Source organism: Sinocyclocheilus anshuiensis, unplaced genomic scaffold (assembly GCF_001515605.1).
Source record: "Sinocyclocheilus anshuiensis isolate Anshui unplaced genomic scaffold, SAMN03320099.WGS_v1.1 scaffold35, whole genome shotgun sequence".
In the NCBI taxonomy this organism is placed as follows: domain Eukaryota; kingdom Metazoa; phylum Chordata; class Actinopteri; order Cypriniformes; family Cyprinidae; genus Sinocyclocheilus; species Sinocyclocheilus anshuiensis.
The window spans coordinates 683,663-704,417 of NW_015552558.1; the positions used below are offsets into that span (position 1 = coordinate 683,663).

General features: G+C 36.8%; 1 protein-coding gene across 1 annotated transcript; it reads left to right on the forward strand.

Annotated features, from left to right (window-relative positions):
• The first annotated feature begins 2,408 nt into the window (after positions 1-2,408).
• Positions 2,409-9,533, forward strand: LOC107664674 (adenosine 3'-phospho 5'-phosphosulfate transporter 2-like). The gene is made up of 10 exons (XM_016455313.1): positions 2,409-2,930; positions 3,761-3,985; positions 4,098-4,219; positions 4,503-4,657; positions 6,394-6,501; positions 6,653-6,750; positions 6,826-6,918; positions 8,398-8,509; positions 8,613-8,682; positions 8,867-9,533. Exons 2-10 carry the CDS (start codon positions 3,773-3,775, stop codon positions 9,015-9,017), a joined length of 1,122 nt encoding a protein of 373 aa, XP_016310799.1. The 5' UTR covers positions 2,409-2,930; positions 3,761-3,772; the 3' UTR covers positions 9,018-9,533.
• The last annotated feature ends 11,222 nt before the right edge of the window (positions 9,534-20,755 follow it).

Sequence of the window (20,755 nt, forward strand, 5' to 3'; positions counted from 1 at the left end):
TACAATTTGTATTGTGAAAAGTGCTATACAAATACATTTGACTTGACTTCCATTTTTAGGTGAACTATTCCTTTAAAACATTGGTGCTTTCCTTAATAATGTCTTACTCCTCACATTTGTTGCAGACTCATCCATGATCCCAACAGTCGTTAGGTCATCTGAATTATAATCAGATCCATGCACAGAATCACTCAACCATTCAACTTTCCCAGAAGATCCTACTGATTTGCTGAGCTATACAGGCCTCATTGGATCCAGATTTTGGTCTTTGAAAAGCCACCGCATTTCCTTCCGCATGCAATGTTTTATTTATTACTGGTTATTTGATCTGGTCTGAGACCATTATGGGAATATGTACCTTTCTGAATAATCAATAAATAGACATTTTATTATTTAGAAGGATCTGGTGTGAAGGGCTGCAAAAAGTAAAAGTCATTACACAAATCCGTCATTGTTGATAAATGAGATCACTTGTAAAGTTAGATGGGTGGCATGCATGTGGACGGTTCTGTGCATTGCTGAATACTATTAGCGGGCAGTAAATATTGCACAGGCCTCTCCACGGGACTATGATTCGGCAAATGGGTGGCAGAGAATGGGCAGTAAATTCGGAGATGAATTAACCCGTTGAATTCTGGACATTTCCAGGTCTCCGTTCTGGTGACCTGTGGACGCAAATGGGACGAGCCTGTCCTCGGCAGAGAGCGGAGAGTGAGGGCTCTCGTCCGGAAGAATGAGTTATTAAGAGAATTTTTTGAATAGATGGAAAAATTGTAGCCTGGCTATTTAGTGTCATAAAGTGTAGCCAAGCCAGCGCAGGGGCTCCTCGGGACAGGAGGCAATAGCATTCCAATCAAATCTCAGACGGATGAGAGATGGGCCTGTCCACTCTGAATTTTTATATTGTGGAAGGGGCTGGAAAGAAATAATGCCGTCCGTGAGTGAATTAACCTCTCGCGGTGGATGGAAAGGCCTCTGTCATCTATAGGGGAAGCAGAGGAAATGAATGGGCAGAACAGAGGCTGGGAGAATGGGGGGAGGGGTAGATAGGATCATAACCCCTCGCCAGAGATGGACCGTCCGTGGCTGTGGCTCGGTCACATCATGGGTTGTGGACGAGGGTGAGTATGTAGTGTGCTGCTTGAGCTTTTTGTTGATATCTAAAGGTCTGATCAAAATCACTTTGTTTGATTTTTGCATGACATTCATTGACATACATGCAAAACAAGGATGTAAATACACCAAATGCACTCTCCTGTCAGTCTGGACAAACAGGTTATACAGTTCAGCCAGGAAAACTTTAGATGAACGCATGTTGTGTAGCTCTATATATATATATATATATATATATATATATATTATAAATGAAAACAACACAAGAAATAAAGCAGGTATGAAATTATTATTTGTTCATCTGCTTTATTGACAAAAGTGATCTTTCATTGTCCTTATTTCAGAGATCTACGAGAATCGTTCAGAAAAGCAGGAGTCAAATATTTTCTAATGACGGATTTCTGCCTGAGTGGATTTTCTTGTCTTATGTCCCAATTTGCATGCTTATATACTATGCATTAAAAGTGTGTGTGCTTCTTTGGTGATGGGAAAGTAGGCTACATCCCTCTGGGTGTGTGGAAAGATGCACCAGCGCTTTGATATAGGCCTACTACCAGGTCATAAAATTGCATCTAGACAACACAGAACTCCTTGTAACATGCTGTTTGTGGTTGAATGTTAGCTTTAGCATCTAGCGAAAGTCCATCCAGTGAATGTCTATCCAGTTACCTTAAAATTGATTACTTAATGTTAATATGAATTTTAAAAACTTGTGTGGCAACCAGCCTTACAGTGAGGTAAATATTAACACAAACTATGCAAGGATGGAAGATTCACCAGAAAAAGTATATTATCCAGGCACATTTACATGCAGTGTGCAATTTGGAATGCATAACAGCTTGCACTCATAAGGTGTGCGACATTTTTCTGGGTTATAAGCACAGCTGACCCAGACAGCAACACCCTTATGAAAATCAACCATGGTTTTACTACAAATAAAACCAAAAAACATGGTTAATATAGTTAAACCATGGTAACCACAGTTTTGCAACACTAACCATAGTTTAACCATGGTATTTAGTAAAACTGTGGTTATACAAATGATAATCAATACTATGGTTTCCATAGTTTTACTATAATAAAACCATGGTTAATGTGTGATTATGGGTTTATGATGATTATTATTATAATATTTTGCTTATCTACAGTAACAATTCAGCAACAGCCAGAAAACAGCCATCTCCAATGAAAGAAAGAAAGTACAGATTTATCACAATATAAATAATTTTTCATTCTTTGTTCGTTATATTGCCCTCCAACCTCAAATCTGTCAGTGCAGTGTGTTCAGACTGACACGTGTGTGTTCAGTGACGTGTGTCTTGAGGTCAGAGTTCACCGGAAGCTCTTGGCTGCTGCCGGGAGACAGAATAACACAAAAAAACTTTAGAATCATCGTATAGTTTGCACGTTGATATACGTCTTTATGGATGAACGGTTTGTTTTGTGTTCCGTTCGATTGTATCGATTTGGGGATGTCTGTATCACCATGAGACGAGCGCTTAAAACTGACTTTAAACCCGGAAGTGGAGCAGAGCAGCAGGTGTTAGCCTAGCCGCTAACACTCTTTATCTCTTCTAAATCCCATATGAGTGAGCGATTTTGTGTTTAAACACTGATCTCACGCTCATTCTGCACGTTAAAGTCACAGATTGAGCCTGCCATGCGTGTCAGTGCTGAGACGCGTCGTTTATTGGGCGGTGAGATGTGAGATCAGTGTGATACACTCTTCCAGCTGTCATATACTCATCACTCGCACTCTCATCAATGTGATTCTCATTAAACTGCTTAATTACTCTGTTCTTCTCTGGGTCAGTCGGGTAAGATTCTTCTTTTCTCATAAATTAGTACACTGTGTGTGAATGCACAGACATTACCAAATACCAGTACCAATATATAAATTATATAATATATGTATATACGCATCACTCAGTACCATGGTGTATATTACATGTGATACAATCGTGTCATGCTACCACTGCTTCATATAAGGGTTTTTTTTTCCCTCATTTAAATGTATGTGTTGTGTGTGTGAGTGTAAGTGAGCAGCAACATAAATAAAAGCTTTGTTTTGCATTATAAGTATGTTTATATGCACGAAAACTTCAGTTTGAAAAGCGCTTATCATTTTATGACACAATGTTTTCAGCAACATCATAATTACTACAGTAAACTTAATGTTACTGCATCAAAACTGTTGCAATGTAATAAATTGATCAATTGATCATACATTAAGCAAAATGACTGACAGGTGATTCCACGTAAATTAAATTTATATTAGTAACAATAACTTTTATTGAAAATTGTGGTGCTAACTATCCAAGTCATGCTGTACTAAATACTGTTTACTTGTCCAAGCTTCTACTTCATTTCAACTTTGAGTATGAACATTTATGAGCACTATACATTTATAGCACAGCTTTAAAGCAATAGTTCACCCAAAAATTAAATTTACTCACTCTCAGGCCATCCAAGATGTAGATCAATGGGTGCCGTTAGAATGAGTATGGGTGGGGGGATAAATAAATAGTACAAGTTAATGGCTGCCATCATCTATTTGGTTACCCACATTCTATAAAATATTTTATTAGTAGACAGCAAATTTAAAATATGTAAGTTCAGATTGTGGATGAATTGTTTTGAATTTCAGGAGCCTGCAGACATGAGTGGTAAATTTGGGCTTGGGAATTATAGCTCGAGGAAGCACATCTCCATATCCGTGCCCTCATCCACAGAGGTCATGTCACCTCATATCAAATCTGTGGAGGAGCTCAGAGTGCTGGGCATCAACCTGAACAGCTTCAACACACCAACACAGTTCTTCATCTGTGTGGCCGGCGTCTTCCTCTTTTACCTCATCTACGGCTACCTGCAGGTGACATTCTTTCCCATTGCTCCATTTGTGATTGTTGACTTTATATTTGTGTCTGCAATGATGCGTGTTTTCCTTCGTGGCATTGCTAACTTGTGAGTCTCTGTGTTTTCAGGAGCTGATATTCTCAGTGGAGGGATTTAAACCATTTGGCTGGTATCTGACTTTAGTGCAGTTTGGATTGTACTCCTTGTTTGGTTTAGTGGAGTTGCAGCTTACTCAGGATAAAAGGAGGAGGTAATTTTTGGGGCTGTCGACAAATTAAAAAATAACCCTCAGTTATAATAGAAAACTGTCGCTCTGGGTTTTGCAACCAGCTGCAGTATTGCTGATACTGATACTTCTACTAAATGGCGTTTATATTCAATTTCTAGGGATAAAATGTTATTTATTAGCAACTGCAGAACTTTAAAGTTATACCAAATTTCAAACACTTTTTATCATAAAACTAGTATTCACAAAATGAAAAAAAAAAAAAAAAAAAAAACACTACTTAATAGAATGTTTCTTCTTTTTTCAGGATACCATGCAAAACCTACATGATCATTGCATTTTTAACAGTTGGGACCATGGGCTTATCCAACACTTCTTTAGGATACGTGAACTACCCTACACAAGTCATATTTAAGTGCTGCAAACTCATTCCTGTCATGATCGGAGGAGTTTTTATACAAGGTACATCAGATCATATGCTAGATTGTTAGTCTTTCAATGTCTTCACATTCAATGCAAACTGAAAATGTGACGATAACAATATTGTTACAATATTTATATTGTTAAAAAAATGTATATCAAACAAATGCTGTTAATTTAAACAAAAAAAAAAAAAACAGTTTTAAAGGGGTCATATGATGCGATTTCAATTTTTCCTTTCTCTTTGGAGTGTTACAAGCTCTTGGTGGCTTTTCAGACAGATGAGCTTTGTAAAAATCGACGCGGGGCATAGAGGAGAAACAATAATGTACAGTATGTGGAAAATAATGTGTTTTTTGAACCTTAAACCACATAAACACATTTCATTACACAAAATACACAAAATAATGGTCTCTTTAGCAACATTATATGACCCCTTTAAACATTAATAATAATAACAAATGTTTCTTGAGCAGAAAAATCTGCATATTGGAATGATTTCTGAAGGTTCATGTGACAGTAAAGCGTGGAATAATGCTTGCTGAAGATTCAGCTTTGCCATCACAAGAAAAAAAAATTAAATATACTTAAATATAGAAAATGTAATAATATTTCACAATATAACTGTTTTTACTATAGGTATTACTGTATTGCATAAAATAGCAAATAGAACTTATTATAATCAGTGAATCTGTGTACACCATATATGTTTCTTCCATGGAGCACAAACTGAGACTTTTTGTGACAGCTCATTGAAAGCATAGTGATCAAGTTCCAAAAAGGACAAAAAAAGGAGTCCAATAACTTTTGCACTATTATTACAAGTCTTCTGCGACTATATGATGCCAACAGCAAAGTTAGCATCATATGATTATTCATAAATATTGAGCAGGAGATTTTAAAGCTGCAGCAGAGAAGTAATTATGAGTGAATAATGACAAAAATTTCAGTCTAAGCTTGAAATTTAGGATAACACTTTATTTTGATGGTCCCCTTTGAACGTTCTGTTGACTCAACACAATAAGGTTGACTAATTTGTGGGTAAAATATAGGTTTTATAGATTTTCTGTGAACAAGTTCCTTGTTCTTATGCCATTTCTTTCATTGGCCACTGTTGTTGTGGAGTTCTTCACTTTTCTTATGCAATAACTGGATTGGAGTTTTGATATCCTGAACAAGAAAGAATGAAACCAGCTGAACGGCTCTTCCCTCTCTTTTTATGGGGATATTTTGATTTGTATTTTTTTTCTCTCTCTCTGGCATCATGGACCTTGCGTCCCCTGAGGCTGGTGCGTAAGATCAGCGGGACGTTGGTTGAGGATGCGCTCAAGATGCCAATGCATCAAAGCTGGACGGAATCAAAGTGATGCACAGCAACCTGCAGCATCACCTCCAACCCCACGGCTACTACCTGTTTGAGAACACTCTTCGGCCTTTCTTGCTTCTTTTTTCTCGGTCTTTGCATTTCCGCATCCAACCTCAAACTCATTCTCCTCACATGCTTGCTTGTGATGAGTAGAAGAGTCCAGCGGAAAAAGACAAAAACTCCATCTCTCTCTTCGACATCACTTCCCCGTTGAACTTGTTCAAAGATCTTTGTAAAGCCAACCTGCAGCCAGTGTCAAACCTGCAGCCAGAACTCAAAGGACCCAGACGATAAGGCCCTCAGCTTAGCAGAAGATCAGATGCATGTTTTTGCGGCTTTTGTGACGTGTTTGAGTTGATCCATGTCAGAGTTTCTTGGTTTGATAGAGCTTGTTGATGTTGTGTGTTTTTAGGGAAACGCTACAATGTTTCGGACGTGTCTGCTGCTCTCTGCATGAGTCTCGGTCTGATCTGGTTTACACTGGCAGACAGCAAGATTGCCCCAAACTTCAATGTAACAGGTATAGGACTGCTTCTTCTTCAGTCTGTTGACTATGAGAAACAGGCTTTGCTCCAAAATCTAGTCTTGCTAAAAATAATCTACTGTCTGCATAAGAAGAATTTTTAATAATTGAATGTCATTTGAATGTTATTGTTGTTTATTGTTTCTAGGGGTAATTCTTATATCACTGGCCCTCTGTGCGGATGCAGCTATTGGAAATGTGCAGGAAAAAGCCATGAAACTTCATAACGGAACCAATTCAGAGATGGTACAAATTAGACCATCATAATATGGTTTGTCTCTCTTGTGTGCAGGAATATTATTCATTGTTGTCTATGTGCAGGTTTTATATTCCTATTCTATTGGTTTTGTGTATATTTTGCTGGGGCTGCTGTCTGTTGGGGGGCTTGGACCTGCTGTTTCCTTCTGCTCTCAGGTGGGTTTTAACACACACATATTTTACAGTAAAATACACATTCATTTTGAATAAAAAAAATATGTCCACATATTGTAATAATTAGATTTTTGCGGCAAAAACATGGCAGTTTTTTCAGCCTTCCCCTGACTCTTAAAATTTACCTGGGTGTTTCTTTTGGTGCTGTACCCTTAAGACTTTTGCATGCAAATAAAATCTGTTGTGACTGGTTAGCTATATATGTATAGTTCACACTATCATTTAGGATCAGACATTAACAATATTTGCACCTGGAATTGATTTCCAGGGGTATTTTTGACCTTCTTAATGGCAATGTTTATGATTTATTAAATGTATCTGTGTTGTCTTTTATGACATATACCGACATTTAACCAATTACTTTAATAAGAAAACTACCAATTTTATTTTATTACCAATACAGTTTTGTTAACATCAACAAAAGTCATCTTTACATTGGAACAGAAGCTGACATGGCATGTTTATTTACAACTAAATGTAATATCCAATCTACACTTTTCATTCATTTTCAAATTTCACTTCAATCGCGACAGTCATAATCAATTTACATTGTCCAGGGGCATATTTTTGCCACCTGTCTTGAATTTGGGGAGCATTTTTGTTCATTTTCAAAAAAGCAAATTACAAACAATAAGACAAATACAATATATCAAATCATTATCGTGAAATTTTAGTCATATGGTCCACCCCTAAGGTGTACTATAACATATTTATTTATTTGTATGTTAGCTTTTATTGAATACTTGTTTTTATTTTACAGTGAAGTAGTATTATTACAGTAGTAGTATATTTCTCATTTCTACTTTATATTTTGTATTAAATAATCACAATAAAAAAATCACAATAAATAATAAAATTATTTATTATTATAAATCATCACAATAAAATGATTTATCGGTTTTATTAAAGGCTTGATTTTTACTGTATTGTGGTGTTATTACAATATAATGCTCATTTATTTATTATTATTATTATTATTATTAAATGTTTGATTTTTACTGTACTGTGGTATTATTACAATAGCAATACACGTATCATGTTTATTTATTAATCACTGTAAATATCAAAATAATTACTATTTTATAGTTATTTTGAATCTCTCAAAAACAGTAGAAATATGGCCTATGAGGAATTTGGTTCAAGTGTCAGTTTTTTTTTTTAGTGTTATATTGTTATATGATATATAAATGTAAATGGTCATAAGTTATAGAACTCATGGTTGTAATTGCTTTTCTAATTTTCTAATTGGTGCATCCCTAGCAGCAACATAATTTTAATATTTACTGGTTCATATTAACTGACCCAAATGAAAACTATAACCACAAAACTGTCAATACAAATCTAAACATAATGTTTACACAAGCAGAAGACTCATTCATTTCAAAGGATCAGGAACTAGAAGTTTTACATGACATGAGCCTTCAAATCACTGTATTTTTTATGTATGTTTTACTCACTCAGCATCCAGTGACGACATATGGTTACGCATTCTTATTTTCACTGATGGGATATTTTGGCATTTCATTTGTCCTGGCTCTGATAAAGCTGTTTGGAGCACTGGTTGCTGTCACAGGTAAGATAAGCCCTCTCTTTTGAAAGTATTTTTGGGATGGTCATTCAAATTTAGTGAATAAAAGTGAATTAATGGCCTAACTTTCCTTTTTTTCTCTCACCAGTGACTACGGGAAGGAAAGCCATGACTATTGTGTTGTCATTTCTGTTCTTTTCAAAACCTTTCACTTTCCAGTAAGTGAACCAGAGTCTCTGCTTTCATAACGTATTGTGGTGTGTTTCCAAATTAAATTAAGATGAGATTTGATTTTATCCATCAGGATTTGATTGAGTCAGTTTTAATATCATGTTGAGTGTTGGTAATACTAATGACATATTTCTGTTTTGTCGAGAATGACGTACACTGGTTCTTTCGCAGGTACGTCTGGGGTGGTCTTCTAGTGGTGTTTGGCATCTTCCTTAATGTATACAGTAAAAACAGAGACAAAATGAAACTTCCCTCCTTAGCAGAACTCAGAAAACGAGTGCTCAGCGGGAGGAAGGTGCGCCTGCTGTCTCAGGACGTATAGGAGGATGAACTTGAAAATTTCATTCATGAGCTTCTCCTACGTCCAACATCAGCTGATGCTCAGGTGTGGTTTGGAGTCCGAGATGGGGCAGATGACCGCACAGAGTCGAATCGGCGCAAATGGAGCATGGGGATCTGTTTGAATCAAAGGGACCGTAAACTAGAGCCAAAAAAGCAAATATTTGCACTGGGCAAAGGTGGAAACTGTTTCAGTAGAAGATTCCTTTTTTTAACAAATCATGTCCAAATGAATGTTGCCCTGATGGGAGCCAGTGACATTTTAAATGAATACATTTCACCTGCATGTGCCGTAAAACAACGGCAACAGTTGACGTACAAGTCAGGACTCTATTTTTAGAGTTAACTGCAATTGCACAGGTGAAAAGAACTCAATGATTCTGCCGGTTTAAAGGGCTGACATTTGGAAAAGGATCAACTTATCAGCTGCCATATTCGCTAACCGTTTGTTTGGTGAAAGGGTGGCTGTTTTTACATTAAAAACAAACTGGGAAGTTGATTCAGACAGTCTGGAGTGTTTTCATGAATAATGGCGTCTCTTATCCATTGGCTCCAGCATGGAGAGTTGAAAGGCTGCCAAGCACTTCCTCAGATGTTTGGCCCTGCGATCGCCCAGGGCCTGTTTGATTAGTAATCCTGGAATAAGATAGCACCAGAAAGAAAACAAACACTGTGCACAGGGCTTGGCTTTAGACCTAATTTAGTTGAGCAGAAAGTCACACATGCGTGTGTGCGTGTGTGTGTGTGCGTGCGTGTGTGTGTGTGTGTGTGTTTGTTTGTTTGTGTGCGCGCATATGTGGTTTGTGTGTGCGCATATGTGGTTTGTGTGTGCCAAGTTTGCGACACTTTCAAAGCCTCAGGGAAATGATTATTGTGCAGTTGTTGCCACCCTCTCCCTTAGAGACACTGCCAGTTATAAAACACAGCATTAGCAGAGATACACAAAAGGACTAGCTGCTGTCTGACTCGTTTGGATTTCCGGAGCAGAAAGTCATTACATTTTTAAAACTGACCATACAAACTTATCACAAAGCTTTTTTTTTTTTTTTTTTATGAGCTTTTTAAATAATTAAAACATCATTGGACGTAACAATATACTTTTTACACATTTAAATTAAAAAAAAGTTATCCTAAAAAATGAAAACATGTTTATCAGGAAACCTGTCTGAAGCAGTCATTATTTTGTGACTACATTGGTTATAAAGAGGGACAGAAATGACTGCAACTCTAAACGAACATGGGTTAATTCACACAAAAATGACAATTTTGTCATTCTGACTGTTTGTTTTACACACTTTCGTGTCCATATTCTAAATCAGTGCTTTAAACTTTTCTGTGGAATGTAAAATCATGTTTAGCAGAGTGTCTAAAGCTGGCCGCACACTAGAGGATTTTATGGCCGATTTTAAGCCCAATTTGCATCCCCAAACGATCGGGGGTGTGGCCCGATTCGCGACTTGTCGCAAGCGATTTTTTGTCCCAAAAATCCTCTATTGTGTGGTGTCATTACGATTATTTAACTGCTCCCGATCGAGAAGGAGCGTCGCCGAACTCAAATCAACATGTTTGATATTTACGACTCTTGATCTGGCTGCCTCTGTCATGATACCCGCGATAGCCAATGAGAGCGAGCAAGCGTCACTCACCGGATGTTGCGTGCTTCTATAGCTGAAACTTGGCAGCCACAAACATGCCACGAAAGCAGAATACATCACCCATATTCTTTGTTACACTTTGTTTTTCACTGTACAACAGAACGTGCGCCGGGAGAGCCAGCTGACAACGTCGATTGTTATCCATTTGTTTTTCTTCTCTAGTCACGTTTGATCTCGCGAGTCTCTGTGAAATTCTTCCTACAATCGAGAAGTGTGTGGTCTCGCGGTCTGGTCGAATTGTCTATGTGCATTCAGAGGATTATAAGGCTAAAAATCAGTTGAAACTGTCTTCATGTCTGTGGTCTCCCATGGTTTTAAAATCAATTAAGATTTGAAAATCGTATAGTGTGCGGCCAGCCTAAGCTGCTAATTTCTGTCTAAAAAGGCCATTTGCACCAACTTTAAGTAACTAGTTGCTAGTAACTAGTACACCAGTTAACTCATGTACAGTAATTGGTATGTAGCTAGAGCAGTCTGAGAGAGTTTGTTCTTTGTCACTGCTTGTGCATGCCAACTTTCTTCTAGCTCACACAAATGTTCTTTACAACACAATTTATCTTGTTAGTCCATTTAGTTTTTATGTATTGGCCTTGATTTCTTTTAGATGCAGTTATTGAATAGTATGTGCATATTTAAATATACTAATTAGCAAATGGAAGTATTATTTATTTCAGTTCACAGTAACATAAAAAATAAATAAACAGAAAATCACAGGTTTTCAATACATGATTGGAAATTTAAAGGCTGCTTATTTAATTATTTAATTTCATATTAAGCAGTAACATAACTGCATGGAGAGTCCACTTCATGGATCACTTCAAGTCCTGCCTTCAGGACAAATGATTTAACCCATTTAAGTAACAAGTTACTGAACTTACTAGTAGAGGACACGTATTTGTGCAACCCTTTATACGGGCTGTCGAGCTGCAAAAAAATTGTAAGATAGCACCATAATAGTATATTAAAATAGTCCATGTTCTAAGTAGCCATGTGTTCTAAATTTTAAATCCAGACAGAAAAGCAAACAGTTTAAATGTCACTCATGTTTTCATAAATTGAAAAAAGGCAAGCAACGTAAGAACCAGTGGTGTCGGAGTTGAGGAAAGATTTTCTCTAAAGTTGACACGATTTCATGGTTGTATTTGACATGTTGTTTGTCATACACTTTTGGAGATATTCATGTTTCTATGTTCGAGTAGGATCTGTACTGCATGACTAAAAAGTAGATGCCTAGAGGTGTTGCCAAGATGGCGGACGTGTCCACTTTTTCTGATGAGGGTCATCTGGCACTAGAGATGAGCATCTGTGAGAACATCTTTCCTCATTTTCTCCGGGTCATTCTATAGTACTGCAGCTGACAGGCGCAACAGCGTGTTTTCTGTCTCTGAATTCTGCATTTCAGTCAGCAGTCTAATGATGGACAACCACAATGATGTTAAAATGCTAAATTATAGAGTACAATTAGTAATTCATAATTCCACAAAGCTGACTTGTTTCAAATCAACTGATTCTTCAAATCAGCACATCTAGGGTTGTTTAAGGTAAAACAAGCAAAATTTCACCCAGTGTTCTTCAGTCTGATCAGTATAAACTAGATTTATGCTTGTATTGCCTTTATGTGGTCCTGTGTGTAAAATTCATTAAATACAGAAAACATTTACATTAAAAGTGAAACATTTAAAAATCAGTTATAAACTGGAAGGGAGTTGTTACCTCTCTTCATTTTAAATCCAACCCATTTTAAATGCAGTCTGTTTGTCAAAGATAGATTGTGTCTAAATGTCCATTTAGATCATAGTACGTTAAGAAGCCCCAGCTGACCGCAGCTAAAAGAACCATTTATCTTATGAAGAGAAACACTAGCACATTGAACAATGAAGCCTTAAACCCATTTGAAGTGTGAGAGTTTCATTCATCAAACAAAGTCTTTGACCCTATACACACTCAGAACACACACAGTACAAACCATTTAGTGGCCCCCTCCAATTTTTTACAGCGGGTTTTGCTTCAGTTTTTTTTTTTTTGCTTGTTTTTGCATTGAGCCCAACATGGTGCCAAAATAGTTTGTAAAACATAAACAAATACCAAAATTAAACATTTAAATTCATTCAAATTACCATGAACCACTTTGGCCCAATGATAATTTTGTATATGCATAAACAAAGTTGGGTTTGCCAACAATTCTCTTATTTTAATACTTTGCTCTCCCTTCACAGCACAATTATAGGATTAGTTGCATTTCATTATTTGCATTTAGCATTGTTTTTCTCCACTGCTGTCCCTGTCAGAACAAGACCTGCAAATACCAAACAAATGCACTGAAATTAGCATATTAATGTCAACCAGTTTGCATTGGGTGTGTTTATATATAGCCTGCATACAAGTGTATTCTCTCTACCTTTCTATCTTCTGTTGCTCTTTTGCTCTCACATAAGCTGAGACGTTCGCCCAGCTCTTATTAATGTATCGGGTCTACCTGGGTTCAGTGACCTCTGCCCCCCACTCCGCTGGCCTCCCTTCATAAATAATGGGGGATGTCTGCAGCTCATCACCTCAGTAAATAGGCTGCCGTATAACTCCATATAACTGCCCCAGCCACTCCAATAGCCCAGCAGGTCCCGCTGGCAGCCCATCCATTACCAAAGGGCCATGGCTGTATCGTCCTTGGGCCGGGGCCGGACTGGGCTAGCCGGGTGAGAGAGAGAGGCTATGAGCTTGTAAAAAAAGGATAAAGGGGGAAATAAAGGGGGTGGCTGGGTGGAAATGGACTAAAGTAGGTCTCAGAACTGAAGGTAAGTGGGGTAGCAGTGTGTGATGTCAACAGAGTTAAAGTGCATCAAACCTGAGAGATAGAGATGAGTCAGATTTTTTGAGACAGGATGGAGACATTAATTTAAATCCGTAATTAACTACTCTAATAATAGAAGTAATAGAAATATGTAATATTTTTTTATCAGACCAATTTGTGTGTGTGTGTGTGTGTGTGTGTGTGTGTGTCAGTTTTCAGTAAATATATTTCTAAAGGTGCTGTGGACATGCAATTTCCACCTGATGTCGTTAACAACCCAAGTAATCCATACAAACAAATCAAACAAAACAAATAAGTTCAGAAATTAAGTTATGTGTAATAAAATGGAATAAAACAGGGAAGTTTGTACAAAAGCCTTTGTTGTAATGACTGCTTCAAGTTGTCTCCTGTAAGGAGAAACTAGTCACATGCATTGCTCAGGTGTGATTTTGGCCTGTTCTTCCAGAGTCTTCAAATCTTGAAGATTATGTGGGCCTCTTCTATGAACTCTGATCTTTAGTTCTTATTTTCTATTGGATTCAAGTCAGGTGATTGGCTGGGCCATTCTAGCAGCTTTATTCTCTTTTTCTGAAACCAATTGGGAGTTTCCTTGGCTGTGTTTGGTATCATTGTCTTGCTGAAATGTCCACCCTTGTTTCATCTTCATCATCCTGGTACTATAGGTGTTGGGACTGAACCAGCTAATATTAATTTCCACTGACGGGGCATGATTGCTTTCCAAGTTTCAGCTGGGGTCTTGGCTTTCCATGCCTTTTTGCACCTCCCTTTCTTCATGTTTTCAATACTTTAAACATTTTTAAAAAATCTTACTGACCCTAAGCTTTGTATTATATATTCAAATAGTATAAAAATTCAAAATAGTTTTGTTTTGATAAGATTGTTGAATTATTCTTTAGACTGTATACAAACTATAGAGTTGAAATTGTGTTAGTTTTATGCATGCAAAAATATACATCTATTAAAAAAATATATAAATCAAAGCCAAATCTATGTCATATCTATCGTAACGGTTCTCCCGTTGGTTTTAGATACATAGAAAATAATTGCTTTAAATTCAATGTATATTAGCAAACTTTTCTAGAAAAACTGGCTCCCATCACAACAACTGTAAATATGCATCTCATGAATGTCTGGCCTGTGTAAACCGCCTGCTTCCACATGAACGCTTTAGTGTGTGTGTGTGTGAGCAAGACAATATTCACATGATGTATCTTGCAGATTTGCCGTGTCAGCAGCAGCGTAACAGGAATGATCTGCACACACTTCACTCCTGACAGGACTCAAAGTGCCAGAGCCGGGAGAATATTCTGCTCTCTCTCACTGAGAGGAATTCTTAATAATAAATATCACACTAATAATGAATGGACCAGTGGCTGCAGTTGTCTTGAGGGCATGATATCTAATTTCCTCTCTCTGTTTCATATCTCCACTCCTTCATGTCAGTACAGTCTGTCATTAAAGCAGCGCAGGTCTGTATCGCTCTTATTTATTTTTCAAATCAGTGTGTAAATCTCAGCCAGGCCCTTGTTACAGATGAGTTCCAATAAATTATGACAGACCGACCGACAAATCCAGAATTTCAATCAGCGCTCAGCCATACACGAGGTGGCTGATGCTCAACCTGGCTAGAAAATCCTTTATAGCACTTCAATTATATTCTCTCTAAATTAATTGTGATGCATCTAATATTCTCTTAGCACACTGGAATCACAGACATGGTAAAGCTTTACACTGCCAGAAAGAGGGCCATATATGTTAATGTATACCAGTGATCTGAGGCCTTTAAGAAATTTGGTACTGTACAGGTTTCATATTTAGTTGTTTTATAAAGAGTATCCATTGCCAAATTTGTCTCAGCAATGTGTATAAGACTGATCCTATATTTACTATAATTTATAGAAACAAATCCAGTACAATTGTATATATAAAACTGAAGTTTTTATATAATTACATAAACGATACAATACATGGAGGTACTATAATGTACTCAATTCTGGTCCTTAAGGCAATTTTGCATACTATATTTATAATTTTGAATGTGGTTTAACCACCTTTGATAATGGTAACTACAGGTAAAACCATACATGGGTCTTCATTACCATGCTGGATGGAAATGCAGTTTTCATTAAACACATAACGTATTTGCATGGAATAGACTATAAAAAAAAAAGTAAAACAACATATAGAAAGTACAATAAATACAACTGACATATGCTGTAGGTCATTAAATCTCATAGGTGAAAAATAATTTACCTTTCCTTTCTGTTCCTCATTTCATCCTTTTATGGTATGGGAAAAATCTGCATAAATATTCCTTAAACATTGCTACTTTTCTGTTTCACTGAAAATAACAACTGCATATAGTTTTGAAACAACACAAGCATGAGTTTTCAACAGAATTTAGATTTCCAGTAGAATTATTCCTTTGAGAAATTAAGTTTTTGATAACTCTTGAACCAAAGTCCACAGAGATATGGCACACATGTGCAAAAAGAGCACAGCAAAATCAGAGAACGAACAAGTGGGAAAATCGAATCTCAAGCTTTGTTGACCCTCACAAGCTCATGTGCCATCTCGCATTGTGCTGTTCCTGAAGGTGTGTACTAAAGTCCTCTCCTGGGCAGATCACCACACATGTGCGTTTAAGCAAGCCTGATACCGGAGCACGGAAATGGCTGCCATCAACACGGAATATGTTGCTATCAGAGCCCATAACATCAGCGCTCACCTCTAGCCTGACTCAGCCTGACACGCATATGTGCCGCAGCCGGGTCAGCGCTTGCTGTGGCAGCTTTGAGGCCAAGCTCATCAGACAGCATGCAGGGGAAGGTGCTCCAGCGCGTTACAGACAGAAACAACAAAGCAGGCACGGAGGAACGTGAAGATGCATGTTGCTAGAGAAGCAGAAGAAATTATGATAAACAAATGGCAACAGCAGCGCTGGTGTGCACAGAGTTTACTGTTAGCACAGATTTGCCCTGACAGCGCATGTAAACAAAGCAGAGGCCCAGTGAGGCCGAAAGACACTACAGTATACTGAAACAAACCACTCAGCCTTCACAGAACAGTTTTAAATCTTTTTTTTTTGTAATACTGTATTGAGTTAGTTCACCCAAAAGCAAAAATGTAATTTACTGTTCAGCATATGTGATTTCTGTCATTTACTTATTATTTTCTCAGCCTCATGTCTTTCCAAACCTACAGCTATGAAAAAAATTAAGAGGCTACTTGAAAATTCTTTCTCTGGATTTACTAGCCATGGGTTTGTTTTATTCTCTAAAGGTCTCATAACATTTTTTCCAAAATTAAAACAAAACATTTGTCATATTTAGGGCTTATTTTTTGTATTTTTCTTGTTTTTTTTGTTTTTGTTTTTGTTTTTTTTGTCATAGAAAACGACAATTGGTAAAAATAATGGTCAAAATGGTTACAATTACATATACGATTATCTGTATATATATTGATTGATTGATTGATTGTTTTTCCGCCATACATTTAAATTCTCAAATCATTCATATGCATATTCAAACTGCATATTGCATTTATTCTGAAGTCATGCAAGAATCAGTGGTGTTTGGTCTCTGACATCAAACATAGCACAACATGACTTAAACAATTTTCGTTCGCAGTAATGTTACAAAAAAAAAAAACATCCAGTCAAAATTTCAGTCAATAAATTTAAATACAAAACATGTACCTAGAATTGTTCTAGGTCAGTCAAATAAACAACAAATGCCATATGTATTGCTGATTTATTATCCGCCAACGCAGACATGCATGTTATAAAAATCTTACTTTGTAAGTTCTGTAATATAACAAAGGAAACCATCTTGGTATAATATAAAGCCAACGAATCGCTTTAATAAGAAATAACAAATAATCTGGTTGTCTTCAGCGGCGAACGGAAAGCAATTTAACGCATCAGTGGCGGTTGGCTATTAATTTGCGTAGAGATGGAGAGGGGACTCTGGGAGCAGGGATTCAAGGGACAACACGGCTGCTTTATGTATCATTCCGACTGCAAACAAGCAATGTGCACGCACAGTCTTTTTTTTAATTATAGAGCCATTTCTCCACAATGTAAATGCTAGCATGGGAGAGGTATATTATGGTGAATTAATAAAAGGCTCTGAGATAGGAGCCCATATGGCCTGTCCTTGGGGCACAGCATCAATAATGGCTGCCCTCGGGCTGGTTTGCACGCAGCGCCTCCGACTGAATGTGAAATATGTGTATACAGTAATTGGTTACAAAGACTGTGACATCCCCACCCCCCAACCCCGCTTCCTCCTCAATACCTTTATCTGAGAGAGGAGGTGCTCATGCCATCGGATTGCCTTTATTTTTCCCCACGTCATCACCATTACATCATTAGACTTAGAATGTTGTTCATTGACTAAGACCACAATTCCATTTTAGCTATACTATGAACAGGAAGACTTTTTGACATCAGAGAATCCTGAACATTGCATGAATTCCCAGATGATGGGGGCCGGAATAGAAGGAAATGTTTGGTCATAGCCAATGAAGTCAAGATTTTTCACCCCTTTCCCATAATAAATCCAATTAAAAACACAATGCTCATGAGGTGAACTATAAACACCGTGCTTATAAATTACTGACAACAAAAATACACTACAGCAGATACTAAACCTTCTCAGAGGAAAATGTTATTGATCAGACAATGCTCTTTCATAGTTTATGAATTCTCACATGTTTAATTTTAGTATGAACTGTTCAGATCAGTATCAGATGTTTATTCTAAAATAGGCAGCAGTGATTAAACTGTTTATGTACAGTGCATCAAGTACATAAATATAAAAATAAATGTGGGTAGATAATTTGGTCTTTATATTCACACTGAGATCTGTGAAAAAGAAGACATAAGTGAAAAAGACTCAATAATTAAAGTTCTGTCATAACTGTCTTAACCATAACCATTATTTTTCTTCTCTTAAAGGAGTAGGACTTTTTAGGAAGTATTATTAGGAATTACGGACTGGATTTTTTTCCAGGATCCACAGTTTAAAGTTAAAACGTCTTGATGGATTTGTTTCTTACAAACATGCAGCATTTCACTTCACAAGACATTCATTGGATTACTTGTGGATTATTGTGACGCTTTTATCAGTTGTTTGAACTGTCAAAACAATCAAACAAATCAATAATCTAATAAATAAATACCAATAGTGAATATGACTCACTATATATCAAGTATTCCAAGTTATTCATAGAAAATTAACTATTCCATTAAGCAAAGTCTCCATTTGCTCTCATGGAGAAACATATATCTTTTTAAATTCATCTTTCCTACAGGTTCTGCACAACCAGGGATGTCATGTATAGTTAAGATATACATATGGCATATGCGATACACATTAGTGTTATCTGTGATCATAGTTTTATTGTCAAGGGGAAATCTCACAATGAGGCTCCTTGGGGTTGTAAGGTGCACACACTCAATTTTTCTTCCCTTTTCTTTTCTTTTTATTTTCCTCCCTCTCTCTTTCTTTCTCTTTTGGGGAACAATCTGCCCTATAGACATTGCGTCTGTGTTTTCCTGCAATTAATTAATGCATCCCCAGCTAGTTAGCAGTAGCACTTGTTCCAGGACTGCAATGGAAGGAGGGCAAAGGGCCACCGCGAGACTCGGCTGCATAGCTGCAGGCCTTTGCTTCCCAGCCACTGCGCCTGGACTATTTTTACCAGAATCCTTTTAAGAAGAGAGATTCTGATTTTATGAAAGAGGATTCTCCAGGGTTTCAATTAACTAGAGGTCACGCTGCAGATCCACTGGAAAAAAGGGGGAAAAAAAGACAGAGCATGAGATAAAGAGTGATTCTTTTAATTAATATGGCCTAATTAAACATTTGTAAAATGCATTTGCAGCAAAGCTCTTGTTTTAAGATGGCAAGTTTGCTCTAATTGTGTGTTTACCACATTTTAAGACTCTTTACTTTGTGTTTTCATCATTGCAAAATGACTTCATATGAGTCTGACATAGTTTTAATCAGATTTTACATTGGACACTGAGTGGTGACACAGCATAGAACCAAACATAATTCAAATTTAAAGGTAGGGTAGGCCGTTTCTGTGCTACTATAGTGTCACTAAGCGGAGCTAAAAAAAATCAAGTTTTCAAACAACCTTTGCAAACACTTCTTTCACACATCACACCTCTTCCAACTCAAACATTAAAAACATTTTTTTTTTTTTTTTTAAGTGAGAGCTTGACTTAATGGTTAACCCATTTAATCCCAAATTTTTCCCAGACATGAAAATATGCAAATGATGTGTCATTAGTAACCATTTTTATTTATTTATTTTTTTTTGGAAAAGTGTGTGAAAAATTGTGTTTTATGGTCGGTCACAATTGTGACCGGTGGGATAATGTGTGTACTGAATTAACATATTTCTGCAGTCATAAAAATTATTATATATCTTAGCCCAGCTATTTTAAACTCTTTGATCACATTCTAGGGTTACTATTATGCATAAAAACACCTTATACAACACTGATAGGAATACTGAGATAAAAGACAAAAAATACAACCATCAACATATTTCAAAATTGTTACTTTTTTGTAACATATATCAATATAATTTTTATATTAGTGCTACCAGTATTACAACATCAATATTGTAATGTATTTCTTACATTTTAATTTTTAATTTAGTGCAATATTTTGTCATTGTAACATTTGAGTGCAATTTTCACTAACAGCTGCAATTGGATTTATATTGTATAACTAAAGCCCTATTCGCACGGGATTAGTATTATCTGGGGACCTTGTGTGACACAGGAAACAAAAAACTAAAAAAATGATATACGACCCGCCAAATGCTGGCCGAATCACAGAGATGCCGATTCGCACGGGACTGATATTATCACAGGACCTTGGTGTTCGGCAAAATATGGTAGGTCATTTGCGAGGGAATTTTTACTTTACAAATTACAGACATGGCCGATTCGCACGGGATTAAGATCACAGACAACCTCCGCAACAGACAAGCTAAAGATATTGTGTACCAAAAATCTTTGTCATATCTGTATGTTAACATACTTTACTAGCCTTTCATTTTGGAGCTTTGATGCAGTTATCATCTTCTCAAGGTGCAAACAGGAAATAAACTGCTCTGGTCATGTGACAATTTGCACTAACCATGTGAAATTGTACATATTTAATTGAGATTATTATTATTATTTTTTCCATATTAGCAGGAAGTGCACTAAAACATCAGTCAGTAAGTTTTTTA